The 20,249-nt window shown below is 42.3% G+C and overlaps 1 protein-coding gene across 1 annotated transcript in view; it reads right to left on the bottom strand.

Annotated features, from left to right (window-relative positions):
* The window catches only part of NDC1 (NDC1 transmembrane nucleoporin), a 51,533-nt gene extending 35,341 nt beyond the window's left edge, over nucleotides 1-16,192 (bottom strand). The window contains exons 1-6 of the mRNA XM_081085540.1: nucleotides 16,121-16,192; nucleotides 13,972-14,092; nucleotides 10,946-11,047; nucleotides 8,274-8,448; nucleotides 6,365-6,503; nucleotides 975-1,083 (exon numbers count right to left, since the gene is read on the bottom strand). Coding sequence (XP_080941666.1) covers nucleotides 975-1,083; nucleotides 6,365-6,503; nucleotides 8,274-8,448; nucleotides 10,946-11,047; nucleotides 13,972-14,092; nucleotides 16,121-16,177 — 703 coding nt within the window. The 5' untranslated portion in view covers nucleotides 16,178-16,192. The remainder of the gene's footprint in view (nucleotides 1-974; nucleotides 1,084-6,364; nucleotides 6,504-8,273; nucleotides 8,449-10,945; nucleotides 11,048-13,971; nucleotides 14,093-16,120) is intronic.
* Nucleotides 16,193-20,249: the final 4,057 nt, after the last annotated feature.

The raw sequence follows: 20,249 nt of genomic DNA, 5'->3' as shown, positions 1-20,249 counted from the left end.
TTAGAATGATAATTTTCAAAGCTATGTAGAAAAATGGATTACATAAACTACAACTGAAAAAGGTAGACAACAAAATGGCCTTTTTCTGATCCTACTTTTTTCTATGGATATATTATATCCATAGCACAGAAAAAATTAGTCTGAAAATAGTATTTTAGAACGTTGGATTTTGTTTCTATTATGTGCTGCTACTGAGATTAATATTTTCCATCTAACTTGTACTGTTCATTATATTGAAGCTGCTGCATTTTTATACGAAAATTCACTTTAATAAATTCTACAAGGTTCCCTTAGCAAGAGAATATTTTTATTGTATTAGTACCGTTATAAATTTATAAAAAGCAATATGTTCTATATAAAGTAATGACCAAATCACATATATTTTCCTTTTTTAAAAAAAAAATACCTTTTTTTTATTGTGCTAAAAAACACACATCATAAAAAATTTACCATCTTAAACATTTTTAAGTGGGCAATGTGGATATAAGTGCCTTGTGCAACAGATCATTAGAGTTTTTTCATATTTCTACAGTATCTATACCCACTGAACATACCAACTTCTCTCCCTTTTCTCCCTCTCTTCAGTCTATGGCAACCAATATATCCTACTTTTAGTTTCTAAGAGTCTGGCTACTCTACATATCTCATATAAATGGAATCATACAGAATTTGTCTTTTTGTGACTGGCTTACTTCACACAGTATAATGTCCTCAAGATTCATCCATATTGTAGCATGTGACAGGATTTCCTTCTTTTTTAAGGTTGAATAATATTCCATTGTATGTATATTCCACATTTTCTTTAACAATATTTTCCCTTAAGTAAATACTTTTTGACCATCTAAACAACGATTCAGTTGGGCTAGGCTAATCACACACATACAAATGTAGGAAACATATAAAAACAATCAAGAATGTCACTGACATTTTCTGAGCTATGAGCTAACACACTATCAAAAAGCATAAATTCTTACCAAGAAAATAATACACAATGCAGAAATTTCTAATCAAGAACAGTGATTCCATACAACTGTGTTTAACTAGTAAGAGCAAAGATCTCCTAAAGCGCAAGAACTTGTATTGCTGTGGAAAAAGAAAAACAGAATCAAATAATACACCCAAACAGAGATGTGGTTCATTCTAAAGCAAGCACATAACTATAATAGTCCACACATAAACTACAATCATTGCATAAAAGATAAAGTTCATTCTAGAAGCAAGTATCAACTATTTCTGATGTTATATCAAGTTTATCATTGATATAAAAGACCAGAATTGAGAAAATTAACAATATCAAACTATGATTATACTAAGGAGTATGGAAACAAAGAAAGTAAAAAATCATCATCATCATCATAATAGCAGCTAACATTCTTTGGGCACTTACCATGAATCAGGTACTACTGTAAGCATTTTGCATGTATTAATCCATTTAAACTTCACAAGAACCCTATGAAGGAGGTTCTACTATTATCCTCAAATTTGCAGATGAGAAAACCAGGAGGCACAGAAAGGTTAAGTAACTTACCCAATATTACCAACTAGCAAAAGGAAAATCGGAGATTTTTAATCCAGGTAGGCTAGCTTCAGAGCCTGTAATCTTAAAGATGATGCATAATGCCTCTACACTAATTTTTTTAAATGTTATTTTCAGAAAAATAGGAGACAGTGAAGACGATACTAGCCTAAGAAACAGGAGACCTGAGTTATAGTGCTCTCCCCTTTCGTACAACACTGAGCAAGAAGGCTGAACCAGCTCAATAGTTCCTTAGTGGGTACCTTCCAATTCTATCAATCGAAGAGAAAGTAATCAAGTAAGAAAAAATACGAACTTTTCCTGAAAAAACAAAACAAAACACATATTTCTTATGAAACAAGAGTTGGCTGACAAGCAACACCCTCTCCTGTTCTTGGCCCTCAAATGCCAATGAAAAAAATATTTTAAAATTATTAGAAAGAATCTAAGGAAATCTAATGAGCAAAAGATGATCTTTCCAAATTCTGGTCTTCTTTTGTGCTTACTATAATCTTATACATGTAAAGGAATATGTAAATTCTTTTGTGCTTATTATAATATTGGGGCCAATCCTTTTTTAAGGAATTTCAGAAGCTAAAATACAATAAAATTTATAGAACTTAGGTAGAAGTTATATCTTCCTACCATGTCTGCCAATTCCTATAGTATCTTACAAAAAGCAGCCCATGTGAATACTTAGCCACTAACTGTACAACTTCAAGTTACATAGGCTTATTCAAACATTTTCCAAGTGCAAGATATGTAATTGCACTATTCTGTGTTGGTGCTTTTTTCCCCCTTCCCCCCAAGCCCTCCCAACCAATAAAATTGGCATAGTTTTTGGACTATCCCTACTGTAGCTCTCACTTTAACCATTATTCACCGGGTACTGAGAAGCCAGGGAAGCAGATCGACATTTCAGTAGATACGCTGAGAAGAGCTATTATACACTCTTCTTCCTCCCAAATTCAAGTGTTTTTCAATTCCCTATTGGGTTTCTTCTGTGGTTTGGTTATCAGCTACCCTTTACTGAATATTTACTATGTGCCAGGCTCTATCAATCTTATTTAATACTTTCAGTCTTGTTGGCCTAAAATTTCCAAGCCTGGTCTCAATGTGCATCCATTTCTTTGTCCTCTATTCCATGCTAATGTTCAACTTTTCCTTATCTATCATTAATGCACTGTTTTAAATAGTGTAGGCAAATTTAAAGAAAAAAAAATCTAATGAGCTAATGCAAATTGGCTAAAATTAATTTTTTTTTAAAAAGATCTAATTTTTTCTATTATACATGATATAAAAGAACTTACTGAATAATATGTACAATATAAACTATTTGTGAAAACTCCACCCCACAAAATATGTAATCCTATCTAATAAAAGAGAAACATGGTAATTAGTCGTACCTCCGCTACCCTTCCCATTGGCTAATCAGGGCGATATGCAAATTAACTGCCAGCCAAGATGAGGGCCAGTAGCCAGGCAGCTTGAAGCGAACATGAGGCTTGCTTGCTTCAGTGATGGAGAAAGCCAATGTTCCCCGCCTGCCGCTGCCGACCTCTGGGCTTGCAGTTTGAAACATTGTTACAAATATAGAAGCTAAACAAAACCCCAGAAACCTGCTTTCAGCCAGCCGGGATATCAGAGCTCAGAGCTGGAGTTGAAACAGTGTTTTGATTATAGAACCCAAACAAACCAGATACCTGCTTTCAGCAGCCGAGGCCTCAGAGCTGGAGCCAAGCTTCAGAGCTAAAGCTGGCCCCGAATTAATAAAAAAAGAAAAAAAGGAGCAGTTGGGAGCTTCAGTCACCCACCAGCCTGAAAACAGCCCTCAGCCCCTCACCCAGACTGGCCAGGCACCCCAGTGGGGGCCTCCACCCTGAAGGGGGGGTGACCAGCGCAAACAGCCATAAGCCCCTCTCCCAGGCTGGCCAGGCACCCCAGGGGGGACCCCCACCCTGATCCAGGACACCCTTCAGGGCAAACCAGCCAGCCCCCACCCGTGCACCAGCCTCTATCCTATATAGTAAAAGGGTAATATGCCTCCCAGCACCGGGATCAGCAGAGCCGCGAGGCCTCCTGGCACCGGGATCAGCGTGACAGGGGGCAGCGCCCAAACCCCCTGATCGCCCTGCGGCTCTGTGTGTGACAGGGGGCGGGGCCACAACTTCCCTATCCACTCTGCTCTGTTCGTGACAGGGGAAGGCGCCCCAACCCCCTGATCGCCCTGCTCTGTGCCTGATAGGGGGGAGCTCCCCAACCCCTTGATCGCCCTGCGGCTCTGTGTGTGACAGGGTGCAGGGCCCCAACCCCCTGATCGGCCCTGCTCTGTGGGTGATAGAGGGCGGCACCCCAACCGCCCCCCACAGGCCCTGCTCTGTGTGTGACGGGGTAGAGCCATATCCTCCCCATCAGCCCTGCCCTGAGTGTGACAGGATGTGGCACCCCAACCCCCTGATCCGCCCTGCTCTGTGTGTGACAGGGGGCGGTGCCCCAACTCCCCTATCAGCCCTACTCTGTGAGTGACAGGGGGGAGCTCCTCAACCCCCTGATCGGCCCTGCTCTGTGCGTGACAGGGGGGAGCTCCCCAAACCCCTGATGAGCCCTGCTCTGTGCGTGACAGGGTATGGAGCCCCAACCCCCTGATGGGCCATGCTCTGTGAGTGACAGGGGGCAGCGCCCCAACCTCCTGATTTGCCCTGCTCTGTGCGTGACAGGGGGTGGCGCCACAACCTCCCCATCGACCCTGCCTTGAGTGTGACAGGGGGCGGTGCCCCAACCCCCCAATCGGCCCTACCCTGAGCGTGACTGAGGGTGGCATCGCAACCTCCCAATCTGCCCTGCTCTGTGCATGACAGGGGGCGGCGCCCCAACTCCCCAATCAGCCCTGCTCTGATCCCGACCAGGGGCTGCACCTAGGGATTGGGCCTGCCCTCTGCCACCCGGGAGCAGGCCTAAGCCAGCAGGTCGTTATCTCCCAAGGGGTCCCAGACTGCGAGAGGGCACAGGCCGGGCTGAGGGACCCCCCTCCCACCCCTGAGTGCACAAATTTTTGTGCACCAAGCCTCTAGTCTATATACTAAAAGGGTAATATGCAAATTGACCCTAACAGCAGAAAGACTGGGAATGACTGGTCACTATGACACACACTGACCCCCAGCGGGCAGATGCTCAATGCAGGAGCTGCCCCCTGGTGGTCAGTGCGCTCCCACAGGGGGAGCTCTCCTCAGCCACAAGCCAGGCTGATGGCTGCCAGCACAGTGGTGGTGGCGGGAGCCTCTCCTGCCTCCTCAGCAGCACTAAGTATGTCCGACTGCAGCTTAGGTCTGCTCCCTGCTGGCAAGCGGACATCCACCAAAGGCTGCCGGGCTGCCAGAGGGATGTCTGACTGCCAGCTTGGGCCAGGGAGCGGGCCTACGCCAGCAGGTGGACATCCTCTGAGGGGTCCCAGACTGCAAGAGGGCATAGGCCGGGCTGAGGAACCCCCCTGGCCAGTGCACAAATTTTTTTGCACCAGGCCTCTAGTAGGTAAATATATGTACAAATATACAGTATAGGGTCTGGAAGAATATAAATCCTAAACCAGTCTCTACCTCTAAGGCAAAGATGGAAACTGGTCACAGAGGTCAAAGGAAACTTTCACTTTATCTATAGGACTTAGTTTATAATAAAAAATGATACCACAATACTCTTGCGAAGTTGGCTGACAGGCAACACCCAAAATAAGGATGACGATGTTAATAATAACAACAATAATTTTGCTTGTTATTGCTTATATAAAAAAAAAAAAAAATGTTGCCCGCCCAGCAGGGTGTGGCTCAGCGGTTGAATGTTGACTCAGGAACCAAGAGGTCACTGGTTTGATTCCTGGTCAGGGCATATGTTCAGATTGTGGGCTTGATCCCCAGTAGGGGGCATGCAGGAGGCAGCCAATCAATGATTCCCTCTCATCACTGATGTTTCTATCTTTCCCTCTCCCTTTCGCTCTGAAATCAATAAAAATAAAATAAAAAGTTTAGTTAAACCAAGAGTACCATAATCCACCACACTCTCCTACTTCATACTCTGAAGACACATTATTTGTTTACATATCCCTCTCTCAACTGACTGGGTTCTAGTAGGAAGAGGCTGGTTCTAATATGTTTGCTCCAAAGCCCAGTCCTCAGCCTGCCAGAGTGGGAATGAATCAAATAACAGCACAGTCAGGAAATCGTAGGAACAGGCTGGGAAGAGCCTTGATACCACAGTGAGAAATTGCAAGAGATCGCTCTCTCACCTGCCAGAGGAGGTGGTTCCGAGTTCCAGAGACAGCTCCTCCCCAATTAGTAAACTTTTTAAAACCTAGCTGAAAGATAGTTTAAACTGTCCCACTCCAACCAATCAAAACTGCTTTAGTTATACACACCATGCCTTATTGTGAAAAGAATTTGAGACAGTAACTGACATATTCTATACTTACTTGCACATCCTCAAGCTCATGAAGTTCTTAGGTTCAAAAAGAAGCTGGCAGTTGCACAGAGGAACTTTGCATGAATGTCATCCTCATCCTCCCCCAACCCTACTAGGTCACAGCAACTGCCACTACCTAGCAGGGAGGGAAAGAGTGGAGCAAAGCGGAATTTTGAGAGTGGCAGCAGGAAAGGTGGCTACAGCTCTCAAACACATGCTAAAGTCTCATGAGAACAAATCTCCTCTCCAAATGGCATTGTGAAGATCTAAGTTTTAAGTCCTAAGTTTTGCTGATCAAATCTTGAATTAATCAGGTGAGGCCAATTATATACACATACACCAATGCAATTTTAACTCTGCCAAATTCTGACATAAGGTAATGCTCAAATGATAGTTTACCTGTATGATGGGAAATGGAAGATAGTTCATGTTGTTAATAAAATACAGGAGGCTATAGCAATAGCCCATAAATGCTCCGGCCAGTAGGGAAAAAAGGTGATATTCATTTAAGCAGGCTTGTGCAGCAGGGCCATCTAAGCTGAAGGGAAAAAGGTGGGTTATTAATTCAACAGTCAGGGACACATATCACTGTTTTAGGCTCAGTATTTATTGAAAGCAACGTTCTGACTCAATCACTTAAGAAATGCCCCAAATTCTAAAAAGATGGTTTGGTTTAGGTAAGTGTGGGCAAAAGATTAACAAAACCCCTTTACTTAACTGTCTAGATCTATCCCCTAGAAATCTGATAAGGGTAAGAATGTGTCCTGAGATATAAGCAATGCTACTGACAAACTGGAAAACTGCACCTGGACTAAGAGGAACTATAAATAAACTATATACACCCAGATGCCACAACTCTGGCTTCTCTCTGTGTTGTCTCATAAACTGGGCAAACCCTCATAGGGATCCTTTTCACTGAAGAAAATGCATCACCATTAGGAAAAAACTGCCTTATATGAGGGTAGCTGGGGCACAAAAGGAAATCAAGTATTCTGTAGTACTCATGAACATTGTTTTAAAGTCGGTGGAAAATAGGGAATTTAAGAACACTTCACTTTTCTGATTTTTAAAGTCACGATATCAACTTGCAATTCTTATCAATGTTATGTGTTCAAGAACTGTATAAATTACAGTGAAAGCATTTTACTAGAGGGCTTAGTTAAAATTATTTTAGGATTTTTTCTTCATTTTTGCCATACTATCCTTCTTCCAACTCCCATGTCAATGCCACCTCCTTGGCTCCTCAGGAGAATGAAATGGAGGACCCGTCAGTCTCTGCTTTCTCCAAACCCAAGAAAAAGAAATCTTTCTCCAAGGAGGAGCCGGTGAGCAGTGATCCTGAAGAAACAGCGGCAGTGGAAGTCTTCCCAAAAGGAAGCAATCTTTCCCCGAAGAGGAACCAGCTAGTGACCCTAAAGAGGCAGGTAACAGGAGGGTGTCCAAGAAAAAGAGGACTTTCTATCCAAGGACCAGCCAGTCAGCAGTGGAGCTGAAGAAGCTGCTGGCAGAAGAGCAGCAGTTCCAAGAAAAAATTCTAAACACTATACCAGGAAGATTAGAATGGACATTTTCCTAGTGGAGTATTTCCCATCCCAACCCATCTCCAATACTTCAATAAAAACAAATTCAAAAGAAAAAAAACTGCCACTTCCTCTAAGAAGCTATGCCATCTCCCTGCTTCCTGAATTCCCCTCAGGTTTTTTGTGTTTTTTTTAAAATACATTTTATTGATTTTTTACAGAGAGGAAGGGAGAGGGATAGAGAGTTAGAAACATCCATGAGAGAGAAACATGGGTCAGCTGCCTCCTGCACACCTCCTACTGGGGATGTGCCCGCAACAAAGGTACATGCCCTTGACCCAAATCGAACCTGGGACTCTTCAGGCCACAGACCGACGCTCTAGCCACTGAGCCAAACTGGTCAGGGCTTCCCCTCAGGTTTTATCTGCACATCTCACTTTCTTCCTAGTACAACCTATTTCTCACACATTCCCATTTCTCTATTACATCCATTGGGGTCCATGGGTTAAATCCCCTATTGTCCTCAACTCTCAAGGAGTCTATAGTCTATGTGTAAATCACTCTTATAAATCCAACAGCATCTAATATAGCACCATGCAGAGAATAAATCTTTCTAAAAAACTGTTGAATTCAAAACATAAAACATTAAAAACATTTGATGTATGTAAAAAAGCACCTTTTATATAAGTCTAGAAAGCAAACAATACCCATAAACTATTAAAATATACAAGTCATCTCTGGCTTAGTAACTAAATGAGATTCCTTAGAAAAAAAATATCTAATATTACCTCTCAGTACCAGTGCAGGGCACCACAAGAAAACTGTATCGGCCCTTGGTTATCACTGCAGCACACCAAGCCACCATCATTCCCATTGCGGCATGAATAAATGAGTGCATGAGCTGCTGAGGATGAATGATTTTCCCTATCAGTTCCAGTCTGGAGCACGGAATGGAAGGCACAACTGCAAACAGAACATATTAATGTGGCTTTATAATCTGCAGTATATGAGTACAGAAAAAGTCCTAGTTAAAAAATCTGTAAGTTAAAATAATTTGAGAAAATATTAAATACAATGGGATGCACACAAAGAAAGAAAAACCAAAGGACCTAGAAAGATGAAATATAAGGGTAGTATAAGTAACTTCCTTTCTTTTTAAAATTTCCTAATAGCTCAAATAGTACCTACAGTGGAACTCTCATGTCATAAAAAAAATTTTTTTTAAAAAATAGTGCTTGCCTTCTAGCAAGTTATATTTGCATTTTGAAGATTAGCAATATACAGTCCATCTGTAAAAAATAAATCACAAAGTAGGTAAATACTGACAACACTGAATACAAAAGTAAATATTTATATGGGAATTTCTAATACCCTTTTTAAAAATATTTTTTTAATTGAGTTTAGAGAGAGGGAGAGGAAGAGACAGAAACAGCAATAATAAGACAGAATCATCGATCAGCTGCCCCCTTCACCACCCTCACCACTCCCGACTGGAGATTGAGCCCGCAACACAGTGATGTACTCTGACGGGAATTGAACCGCAACCTCCGGGTTCATAGGTCCACACTCAAACACTGAACCACACGGGCCAGGCTCTAATACCTTTTTGATAATCCAAAGTTTTCTAGAAGTGAGCTGGGGGAGGTGAGTGTGGGTATGAGGTGAGGGATGTTGACCACTGAAACAACGATTACAGGGTTCCCTAACCTATCTATGTAGGCATTCTTCTTTCAATATATTCCAAGTGAAGAGGCTGCAGAGATGGAAAAGTGTGAAGGGAAAGGGCTTAGGTGCTTGACCCTTGGGGAAGAGGTTGCTATCACCTCTCCCTCTCCACAAGACGTGCCTACAAAGGGCAGTGTGAAAGAACACATGCTATAAGCCAAGGAGTCCTGTACATGGTTTGAACAGAAAAAAGATCCGTCAGCTAGTGAGGGATTAGGAAAGCAAAGGAAAAGGGTATGTATTGTAACATTCAAAGTAGGATTTGAAATTTTATACCATATCTAACAAGAAACTACGAAGAGCTAAAAAGAGGATGACATTCTAGTTAAAACAAGTAGTGTGAGAAAAAGCTTCTTATTGTATCTTAACGAGAGACTCAAGGAATCTAAAAGGCAAGAGAGAGATGAGAAACTGAGGGGGAAAAAATGCTCTGGAATGTAGCAGGTGATTATCCCGATGTAAAACATAATATTTTTAAGTTTTTGAGAAACTCTTAGAATTATAGACTTTTATATTTGAGAAATATCTAAGAAATCACCTGTCCTAATCTCCTACCCTACAAAGACATCCTATATAAGAAAAGGCTAATATGCAAATCGACTGAACAGCGGAATGACTGGTTGCTATAACACACACTGACCACCAGGGGGAAGACGCTCAACGCAGAAGCTGCACCCTGGTGATCGTGCGCTCCCACAGGGGGAGTGCCACTCAGCCAGAAGCCGGGCTCACAGCTGGCAAGCGCAGTGGCAGTGGCAGGAGCCTCTCCCACCTCCATGGCAGCGCTAAGGATGTCCAACTGACAGCTTAGGCCTGCTCCCTGTCCATGAGGGGAGCGGGCCTAAGCCGTCAGTTGGACATCCCCCAAGGGCTCCTGGACTGTGAGAGGGCGCAGGCCTGGCTGAGGGATGCCCTGCCTTGAGTGCATGAATTTCGTGCACCAGGCCACTAGTTACTTTTATAATACACTAGAGCCAGATGCACGAAATTCATGCAAGAGTAGGCCATCCTTCCCCTGGTTGCTGGCACTGGCTTCCCTCCAGCACCCAGGACCCAGGCTTCCCTCCAGCCGCCGGCAGGCACCCAGGACCTGGGCTTCCCTCCGACTGCCAGCAGGCACCTGGAACCCAGGCTTCCCTTGCAGCCCCAGCTTCCCCAGAAGGAGGTCTGGTCTAATTAGCATATTACACTTTTATTAATATAGATACGGTGAATCACAACTTGAACATCAGCTATGAACCATTAAAAGATCTAAATTGTTTTATTGTGGTAAAATACACTTAAAGTTTATCGTTTTGACCATTTTTAAGTGTACAGTTCTGTGGCATAAGTACATTCACATTGTTGTGCAAATATCACCATCATCCATCTCCAGACTTTCCCATTTTCCCCAGCTGAACCTCTGTCCCCATTAAACAATTCCCAAACCCTCGTCCTCGAAGCCCTGGGCAACCACCATTCTACTTTCTGTCTCTATGAATTAGACTACTTCAGGTAGCTCCTATGTGGAATCATATAATATTTGTCTGCAGAGGTCAAAATACTTTTTTTAGAAGAGAAATCAGCACTCAAATTTTAAGATAAAGCGTTCAAAGTATATGATTCTGCATACCATTTGTAAAACTTTAACATAAAACACAGCCCCTATTATACACTCATATACAAAATGCATTGAGTATGCCCTTAATAAAATAAATTCAGACATTTTTAAGATAATTAACTTTTGAAAACTCACCTGAATAGAACTCCACATTGAAAATACTTATTATTATTATTACCACCGACAGCAGCAGGAAGTAAAAAATTACATAGGAACTATATAGATCATTGAAAGAATCTAAAACAGAAGAAAGAGAAATTACTAAAGATTATTCAGTCGTGTAGTTGTATTCAGTATACTGCAACAGAAAAGGGGCTTGAATCACAACTTTAATTTTAATTTTAAAGTTATCCTTTCGCCGAAACCGGTTTGGCTCAGTGGATAGAGCGTCGGCCTGCGGACTGAAAGGTCCCAGGTTCGATTCCGGTCAAGGGCATGTACCTGGGTTGTGGGCACATCCCCAGTGGGAGATGTGCAGGAGGCAGCTGATCGATGTTTCTCTCTCATCGATGTTTCTAACTCTCTATCTCTCTCCCTTCCTCTCTGTAAAAAATCAATAAAATATATTTAAAAAAAAAAAAGTTATCCTTTCTTTAAGAATGTCCTCATACACTGCTGACAAGACCTATAGGATATCCACTCAAGAACTACAATGTGAGTTATTTGGACCAAGCTCTGGGTCCTTTAAAATCTTATATAATAAAAATGTAATATGCAAATGGTTGTTACACTGTGAAGCGTAATGACCGACCACGTAACGACTGGATCAGCAGGAGGGTGGGGCAGTGAGCCACAAACCGGTGGCAGAGAGCTACAGGAGAGGGCAGGGCAGCAAGCTACTGGGGAGGCGGGGGGCGTGGGGGTAGCTACTGGAGGGCGGCAGCAAGCTACTGGCGCACAGATTCCTGCGCAGGGCTACTAGCTATATTGTAATTTCTTTTAGATAACCCAGATGTTAACATCAAACAACATACTACCATATGCAAATATATTTCATCATGTGAAACTGAAATACCACATTTAGTAATATACCAACAAGTTTTTTTTTTAATGTAAATATTTTTCAGATTTCTTCCTACAAGATGCAATTAGCCCTATAGCTAAAAGAGTAACACTTCTGGAAATAGTATAATCCATAAATCATCTAAATTAGCTGAAAACAAAAACAATGAGGATATCCCTGTGAAATACTAATACATTTACATTTTAGAGTAGTTCATCAATAATCCATATAAAAAATATGGGAAACTTTAAAATATGTATGTATTATGCCTAAAAACATGAATAAAAGAAATAAAAACAGCAAGGACATATGCTTGCTGAATAGATTAACACAATTATAAAACCAATTATTTTTAAAAGTATAATTCATTGACTAAAATAAATAATATTTATTAAGCATCCACAATTAAACACAAACATTGTACTACTAAAAGAAAGAATTGATCCATGTTATTGGAAATAAGTAAGGAAAGAGTACAACTTTTTTTTTTTTTTACATGTAGGCAGCCAAAGAAAGGCCAAGGAAATGATGTATCACCTCCCCTGAAAACCTGAGGCATGCCAGATTCTATTCCAAGTTGCTACGAGTACAACTTTTCTGGAAAGACTTTGTGAAGCAAAAGTTAAAGAAGACAAGTAACATTTGATGGAAAAAAATGGCATAAATCAAATCCAATTTATGAGACTGGTGAGAAAGTGCTATTAGGATTAAAGAATACCTGGCCATGAAATGGCAAAACGTTTTTACCCTAAATTCCAATTCTGAACAACTGATAATGGCTCTGGATTACAATATTGAATATTCTGAGATTGTGACTACACAGCTAAGATCAAAAGATTAATGAGTAATACAGATTCTGGCAAAGTGGAGAGAGAAGTACTTGCCATCCCTGCAATGGTTTATGGCTTAATTTCATCTGACCTATGGGATCCATACAAGAAGTGATTGATATATCTCAACAAAAAAATTAACATGACTTTAATTCTTTAGCAGCAACATCTCCAAAGGCCACTAAGTAAAGCTTTGAACTCCTTGAAAATTGACATTTTCTTCTGAAAAATTAATTTAACAACACACTTCTCACTTTCTAAAGCAAAAGAAATTTATTGTTATTGTTGTTGAAGAGGATATAAAAATTATTTCAAGAGTATTTGTGCTTCTTAGCTTTAAGCAAGGCTTTAAAGACTTCAAAACCTAGGCTGGCAACATTTCTCTCTTTTTATTTTATTTTTTAATTCTAGTATAGAATTAAAAATAAATAAATCCTAGTGCATAGAAAAACACTGGTTCTGAAGTCAGAGGCCAATGTTCAAATCCTACTTCAGTTACTCACCAGCTGTATCTCTGAAGGCTTTAGCCAGAGTCTCAGTTTCCTCATCTATAAAGTAGGGTTAATACCTCTTTACTACACAGGGTTGTAGGAAGAATAAGAGGCAATCTACTTCAGGTGCTTAGCACAGTGCCTGGCACACAGTTGATAGTGATAATTGATAGCCCCTCATCAATCCTCGCATTTTACTCTATGTTCTTTAGTTTTTAACTCTTTTCTCCTTTTCTCTCTTCTCATCTTTCTTCCTTATTAGCCACAATATAGAAATAGAGTATTCCTAATTTTAGACAGGTTTTTTAAGAGATATCTCATATTTCTATCCACAATATTTAAATAGATAAAATGAACAATTCTCCTTAAGACAATCTCAATAAAGCTGTCAAAAAGAAGAGACAAATAAACAAAAATTAAGTTTTCCTTTACATGGTCTTCTAATGATTTTTTTCATGTGATAATAAAGTCTCTGACAGTTTTACTAATCCTATTATTATACTAGAGGCCCGATGCACTAAATTCGTGCAAGAGTAGGCCTTCCTTCCCCCTGCTGCTGGCACCGGCTTCCCTCCAGCACCTGGGACCTGGGCTTCCCTCGCAGCCCCTGCTTTGTCTGGGAGGTTGTCTGGAAGGACGACGGTCTAGTTAGCATACTACGCTTTTATTATTATAGATAACGAAAAGGTGTAAGTTAGAAAGGAATGCCTTAAGATTACCGCAGTGACTATTTTGCTAAATAAGCGGTAATTAAAAACAAATTTGGAACATAATGCAATTTTTATGTTGAAAAGTAGGTCCTGTACATTTGTTTTCCCTAAATTGAGTATCACTTACCAGACAGCCACTGTATAGGATGCAATAAATCAATGCTGCTGAAGATTATAAATACTGTGGTACAGATGGGTAGAAGCAGCACTGACCACACAATACTTGTAACTATCCTCCACCCCAAAACCTGTAACAAACAAAATCAACAAAATCATTCAATCATGAAGTCAGTTAAACTAATTTCAGTTATGCAAATCCTATCTTTTCATACAGGATGCTAATCACTAATATTTATACCCAGATCATAGTCTGTGCAGGTATACATAAACCTCAATGGTTATTACTATTAATAACGTTAATTTACACACCACTGTAGAATCTTGCATTATCAGTGAACTTGTGGTTATGTTTGTCCAAAGTCAGGTGCCACACTAAATATCCTGGGGATGAGGGGGGCAGAATTACAACTGTATTTTACAGCAATTAATACTTGTCTAAGTTTAATTGACAGATATATCAACATCTAAAAGCTATATATTTTATGGGAACCATCTGTCTACTGCAATGGTGTTTACGATTACTAGATACGTATTCCCTATTGGGCAACTGACACATGGTATTCAGTCTGAATCATCAGTGCCTACCACATAGGAGGAACAAGATTTACTTTTGAATAAGTGAATAAAAAAGCAAAGTGAATACTGAAGGGTTCTAAGCATGACAATCGGATTTACATTTTGGGCGGTAAAACACCCTGTGTTTGTAACCTGGCTATGATGAAGATGGATCAGACGGGGCAACCGCCCAAGCCAAAGGTTCCAGCCCGTGTCTGAAGGAAGGCAGCGGCAAGGGGAAAGGAGGCTTAAAGGGGGAAATGGATCCACGTCTGTGAAACACGTTATACAGGACAGCGGTGATTGATCCCAGGGGCGGTAAAGAACAGGTAAGACTTCAAGACTCAAAAGCTCTTAGCTTGGGATACAGGGTAGCTGGCGGTACCGCTGGGGCAGCCTAAAAGGGATATTACTCCTTATCTCTTTGTCCTGCACAGAACGGATGCAGGACAGGAGGTATCAGCTAGGAAGTACTTGCTCATCTCAGCCGCACAGCGCACACATTCCTCTAACACAGTGGTTCTCAACCTTCCTAATGCCGCGACCCTTTAATACAGTTCTTCATGTTGTGGTGACCCCCACCATAAAATTATTTTCGTTGCTACTTCATAACTGTAATTTTGCTACTGCTATGAATTGTAATGTAATTATATAGGGTGTCCCAAAATTCACGCAAGAAGTAATTTTGATAGAAAACACGTTTATAATTGAAAATTGTAAATTTTTGATTGATTCATAAAGTATACAGTATAGGGTTGTGTATGGAATAGCACATCAGGTAAATGGCCTCCACGGCTTTGCTGGCACATACGCAAAGCCATGGTCTTCATTGTCCCTGCTCCTGGGCCATAAGTGGTACTTGGTAATGCTTATCAAATTGAAGGGATTGACATCAAAGGGCAACAGATATCAGAATCTGATTCAATAAACCAAGTAAAAAAAAATAGGCTTTTATTTTTTGTTGTTGTTGTTGTTGTTAATGCTCACACAAAATTCAAATCTTGCGTGGAATTTTGGGACACCCTATACATGTGTTTTCCGATGGTCTTAGGCGACCCCTGTGAAGGGGTCGCGACCCACAGGTTGAGAACCGCTGCTCTAACAGTTAACAAGGAGCACCTGTCCCGTGTACCTAACCCACCCCAGCCTCTGCTGAGTGCGCCATTCACATTCTCTCCAACTCATCGCATTCTAATCCCGGACCGACAAGTCATTTATGTTGCACCTCCTACTAGGCACACTCTTCCCCATTCCCAGCCCGAGTCCCACGCACGTCAGCCCTCCCACTCCCACCAGTTTCCACTCTGGACTCCCCTCTCACCTCCGAACAAGTTGGCACTCGGGACACCCCGCACCCAAACACCCTGCACCCAGCTTTCCCGAGCACACTCCTCCCACCCGGTAACGAGCTTCCACTCAGGACGCCACGACAGCCCTGTCATAAGCTCCCCTTTAGGAGGTCCCTGCCCCACGCGCTCCCCACGCTACACCCGGCCGGTCCCTCCCCCGCCCAGCACGCACGCGCGGTCAGCGCCCAGGCCCCGCAACCCCCGCGGCCCCCACTGCGGTCCCGCGCACAGCACAGCGAACGCAGCACTCACGCGCCACAAGATGTCCCGCGACCCGCCCGCGCAGGGCCAACTCCCAACCGTGGCCATGGTGATGGCGGGCCCCGCTCTGAGGGGAGCCGGAGACTGCGAGCCGGCCCGCCTCGGTGGTTCAAAGAGAGGAAGGCCCCAGGAGGACCCCGTTAGGGCTGTCTGAAACGCTGCCTGAGCGAAGCCCGGCCCAGGATCCAACCCATCTCTCCGAGATTTAGTCTGGACAGGCCCAGCAGGCCAGGATTCCCCCGCAGACACGCGTCCCAAAGGGGCCCGGGGCGCCAGAACTCGCCCTCGGGAATCGAAAAGGTCTCTCCGAAGCAGGGTCCGGCGAGGCACCAAAAATTGGGGGCGGTGCTGCTGCATGCTGGGAACTGTAGGCTCCACCGCCTCTGGAAGCAAGGACGAGCGTTGCATTCTGGGACTCGGAGTTCCAAAGTACAGCATGCTGGGAGACGAAGTCTTCCCGACGGTACTTCGTGGCATGCTGGGAATCATAGTCCTTTATGAGACATACTAGAGGCTCACTGCACGATATTTGTGCACGGGGGTGGGGGTGGGGGAGCGTCAGTTGGACATCCCCTGAGGGGTCCTTAGTGCTGCCCAGGAGGCAGGAGAGGCTTCCTCCATGCTGCTGCACTTGCCAGCTGCCAGCACTGAGCCCAGCTCCCTATGGGAGCACACTGACCACCAGGGGGCAGATCCTGCTTTAAACGTCTGCCCCCTGGTGGTCAGTGTGCGTCATAGCGACCGGTCATTCTGCCATTCGGTTGATTTGCTTATTAGCCTTTTATTATATAGGATACAGTACTAGCCACAGTATTGGTGGATCAAAATTCTACAGTTAGAATGATCTGGCAACATGAATTGCCCTGATTTCTTCAGATTTTACTTTAACTGACCGCCTGAAAGTGAAATCAAAGGATGTTGTGGCCCTCTCCATGAAGGTACTCACTGATTTCACCAAAATGGAAAATCATCTTTCCCTAGAGATACATTTGGTTTGTAAAATCTGGTTTCTAATTCCATCCAGCTCAGCCACTTGGTAAGTGGAATATCTTACCCTCTTTAAGCCTCCATTTCATCCATAAAATAAGGATTTTTTAAAATGACATTCAGTGATGTTGTGAAGATATACTAAAATACTATAAAAGTATTATCATTAATTCCCTGCTAATCAGGAAAAAGGCTTCTCACCAACCCAAGTCCAGTCAACATTCAGCACTCTTGCCGTAACCGGTTTGCCTTAGTGGATAGAGCGTCAGCCTGTGGGCTGAAGGGTCCCAGGTTCAATTCCGGTCAAGGGCATGTACCTGGGTTGCGGGCACATCCCCAGTAGGAGGTGTGCAGGAGGCAGCTGATCAATGTTTCTCTTTCATTGATGTTTCTAACTCTCTATCCCTCTCCCTTCCTCTCTGTAAAAAATTAATAAAATATATATTTTTTAAAACATTCAGCACTCTAAAGACAGATAGATTCAGTGAATTCTCACACTGAAGCTTATAGTCTATTGCAGTGGTTCCCAAACTTATTTGGCCTACCGCTCCCTTTCCAGAAAAAAATATTACTCAGCGCCCCCTGGAAATTAATTTTTTTAAATTTTAATAGCAATTAAACAGAAAGATATATGTATTAATGTTTCTACCTTTTTTGTAAAATATAGTAAAGAAAGGTGTAAATTAGAAACACTGAAGTTTGAAATTATGAAACTATTTATTGAACTCAGAATAGAAAGGTAATACAAAAAAAGTTAAAACAAATGCACCTGTGGCCATCACCGCCTCCCCCTGGATCGCTGTAGCGCCCACCAGGGGGCGGTAGCGCCCACTTTGGGAATCACTGGTCTATTGAGACAAATTGGCACCACACACACTGTTCTGCAACATTTGCTACTGGTTTCCTGACTTGCTTTAGATTATATCATGCTCACTTTCAGAAACATGTTAATATTACTCATATCTGAAGCAGGGCAGGACGAACTGGGAATATAAAGATAGATCAAGTCCCTGCCATGAAGAAACCTTCTATTTGGTGGAGGAGAAAGATTATAAAGAATCACACTAAATGAGTGTCCACAAATACAGTGGGGCCTTGACTTACGAGTGTCCCGACTAATGAGTTTTTGGAGATACCAGCTGTCTCTCGGCTGATTTTTTGCATTAAGTTGATAGAGTAATATGAGTTAACGAGCTCCTTAACGAGCTCCTTAACGAGCTCGGTCTCGGAATGAATTAAACTCGTAAGTCAAGGCCCCACTGTACACCTCAAGTTACTTTCATTAAGATCACCTGACTTAGCTCCTTTGCAGAGAGTGCTATAGTTGCTGCCCTAGTGTCTATTCTCCCCTTTTTCCTTAGTAATAAGCCTCCTAATTTTTAACTAAACATGTGGCTACATTTTCCAGTCACCCTTGCAGCTAGGTGGATTCAGGTGACTGAGTTCAGGCCAATAAACTATAATCAAAGTATAGTATAGCATGGTAGTTCCCAGAGCCTCCCTCCCCCGCCCCCTCTTAAAAGACAACTAGCACATGTTTTTTTGTTGTTTTTTTGTTTTGTTTTTTAGATTTTCTTTATTGATTAAGGTATTATATATGTGTCCTTATCCCATTACTCCCCCTCCCCGCTCATGCCCTCACCCCCCTGGTGTCTGTGTCTGTTGGTTAGGCTTATATGCAGGCATACAAGTCCTTTGGTGGATCTCTCCCTCTTGCCCCCACTCGCCCCTGCCTTCCCTCTGAGGTTTGACGGTCTGATTGATGCTTCTTTGTCTCTGGGTCTGTTTTTGTTCATCAGTTTATGTTGTTCACTATATTCCACAAATGAGTGAGATCATGTGATATTTATCTTTCTCCAACTGACTTATTTTACTTAGCATAATGCTGTCCAGGTCCATCCACGCTGTTGCAAATGGTAGGAGTTCCTTCCTTTTTACAGCAGCATAGTATTCCATTGTGTAAATGTACCACAGGTTTTTAATCCACTCATCTGCTGATGGGCACTTAGGCTGTTTCCAAATCTTAGCTATTGTAAATTGTGCTGCTATGAACATAGGGGTGCCTATATCCTTTCTGATTGGTGTTTCTAGTTTCTTGGGATATATTCCTAGAAGTGGGATCACTGGGTCAAATGGGAGTAGCACATGTTTTTTATTCCTTCTCAATTCCTTTCTCCATCCAACTGCATGGAACCTGGAGACATTGCCTGGAGCTCTAGCGCCATATTGGACCACAGGAAGAAGGTCATACTCTAGAGCAGCGGTTCTCAACCTGTGGGTCGCGACCCCTTTGGGGGTCGAACGACCCTTTCACAGGGGTCGCCTAAGACCATTGGAAAACACATATATAATTACATATTGTTTTTGTGATTAATCACTATGCTTTAATTATGTTCAATTTGTAACTATGAAAATACATCCTGCATATCAGATATTTACGATTCATAACAATAGCAAAATTACAGTTATGAAGTAGCAACAAAAATAATTTTATGGTTGGGGGTCACCACAAAATGAGGAACTGTATTAAAGGGTCGCGGCATTAGGAAGGTTGAGAACCACTGCTCTAGAGTCTAGACAAAGTCAAGTGCTGAACTAAAAGGAGATTTAATTACCAGGAGCAACCATACCAATCCAGAGGGCTACCTGCCTTTACCTCCTAACATCATTTACCCAATAGATACAATTATTTATTGTTTAAGACACTTCTATCTCTATAACACTTACATAATTGAAACCATCTTGTGCAATTACAGTGAGGCCTTGACTTACGAGTGTTCCGACTTGCCGGGAGCCGGTCCATCCTTGCTGTTTCAAGGGACCTGGCATATATGGCATACTGTTCTTAATATGTTTGCTCACCTTCTTGGCACTATGTGTTTTAACCAAGGTCACCTCTCTGAGAAAGGTTGTTTCCCCAGGTAGGGATTTTCCCCTGAAGTTAGGGAGGGAATAAAACCTCTTAACTAAGTGCCAGGTGGGTAATTAATCACTTTAATTATGAACAATCATGCTTAAGCTACATAATCTTTATTCCCTGGAATGGAGATAAGAAACGCCCTAACCTTTGGAATAGAGATTGATAGGATTGGAATCAACTGGTATAAATACAGATGTAACAAGACAGAACTTA

The sequence above is a fragment of the Myotis nattereri genome (assembly GCF_964212035.1).
Source record: "Myotis nattereri genome assembly, chromosome: 3".
In the NCBI taxonomy this organism is placed as follows: Eukaryota; Metazoa; Chordata; class Mammalia; order Chiroptera; family Vespertilionidae; genus Myotis; species Myotis nattereri.
The sequence above is the reverse complement of the archived record's forward strand: the minus strand, read 5'-3'. Positions and strand labels throughout refer to the sequence as shown.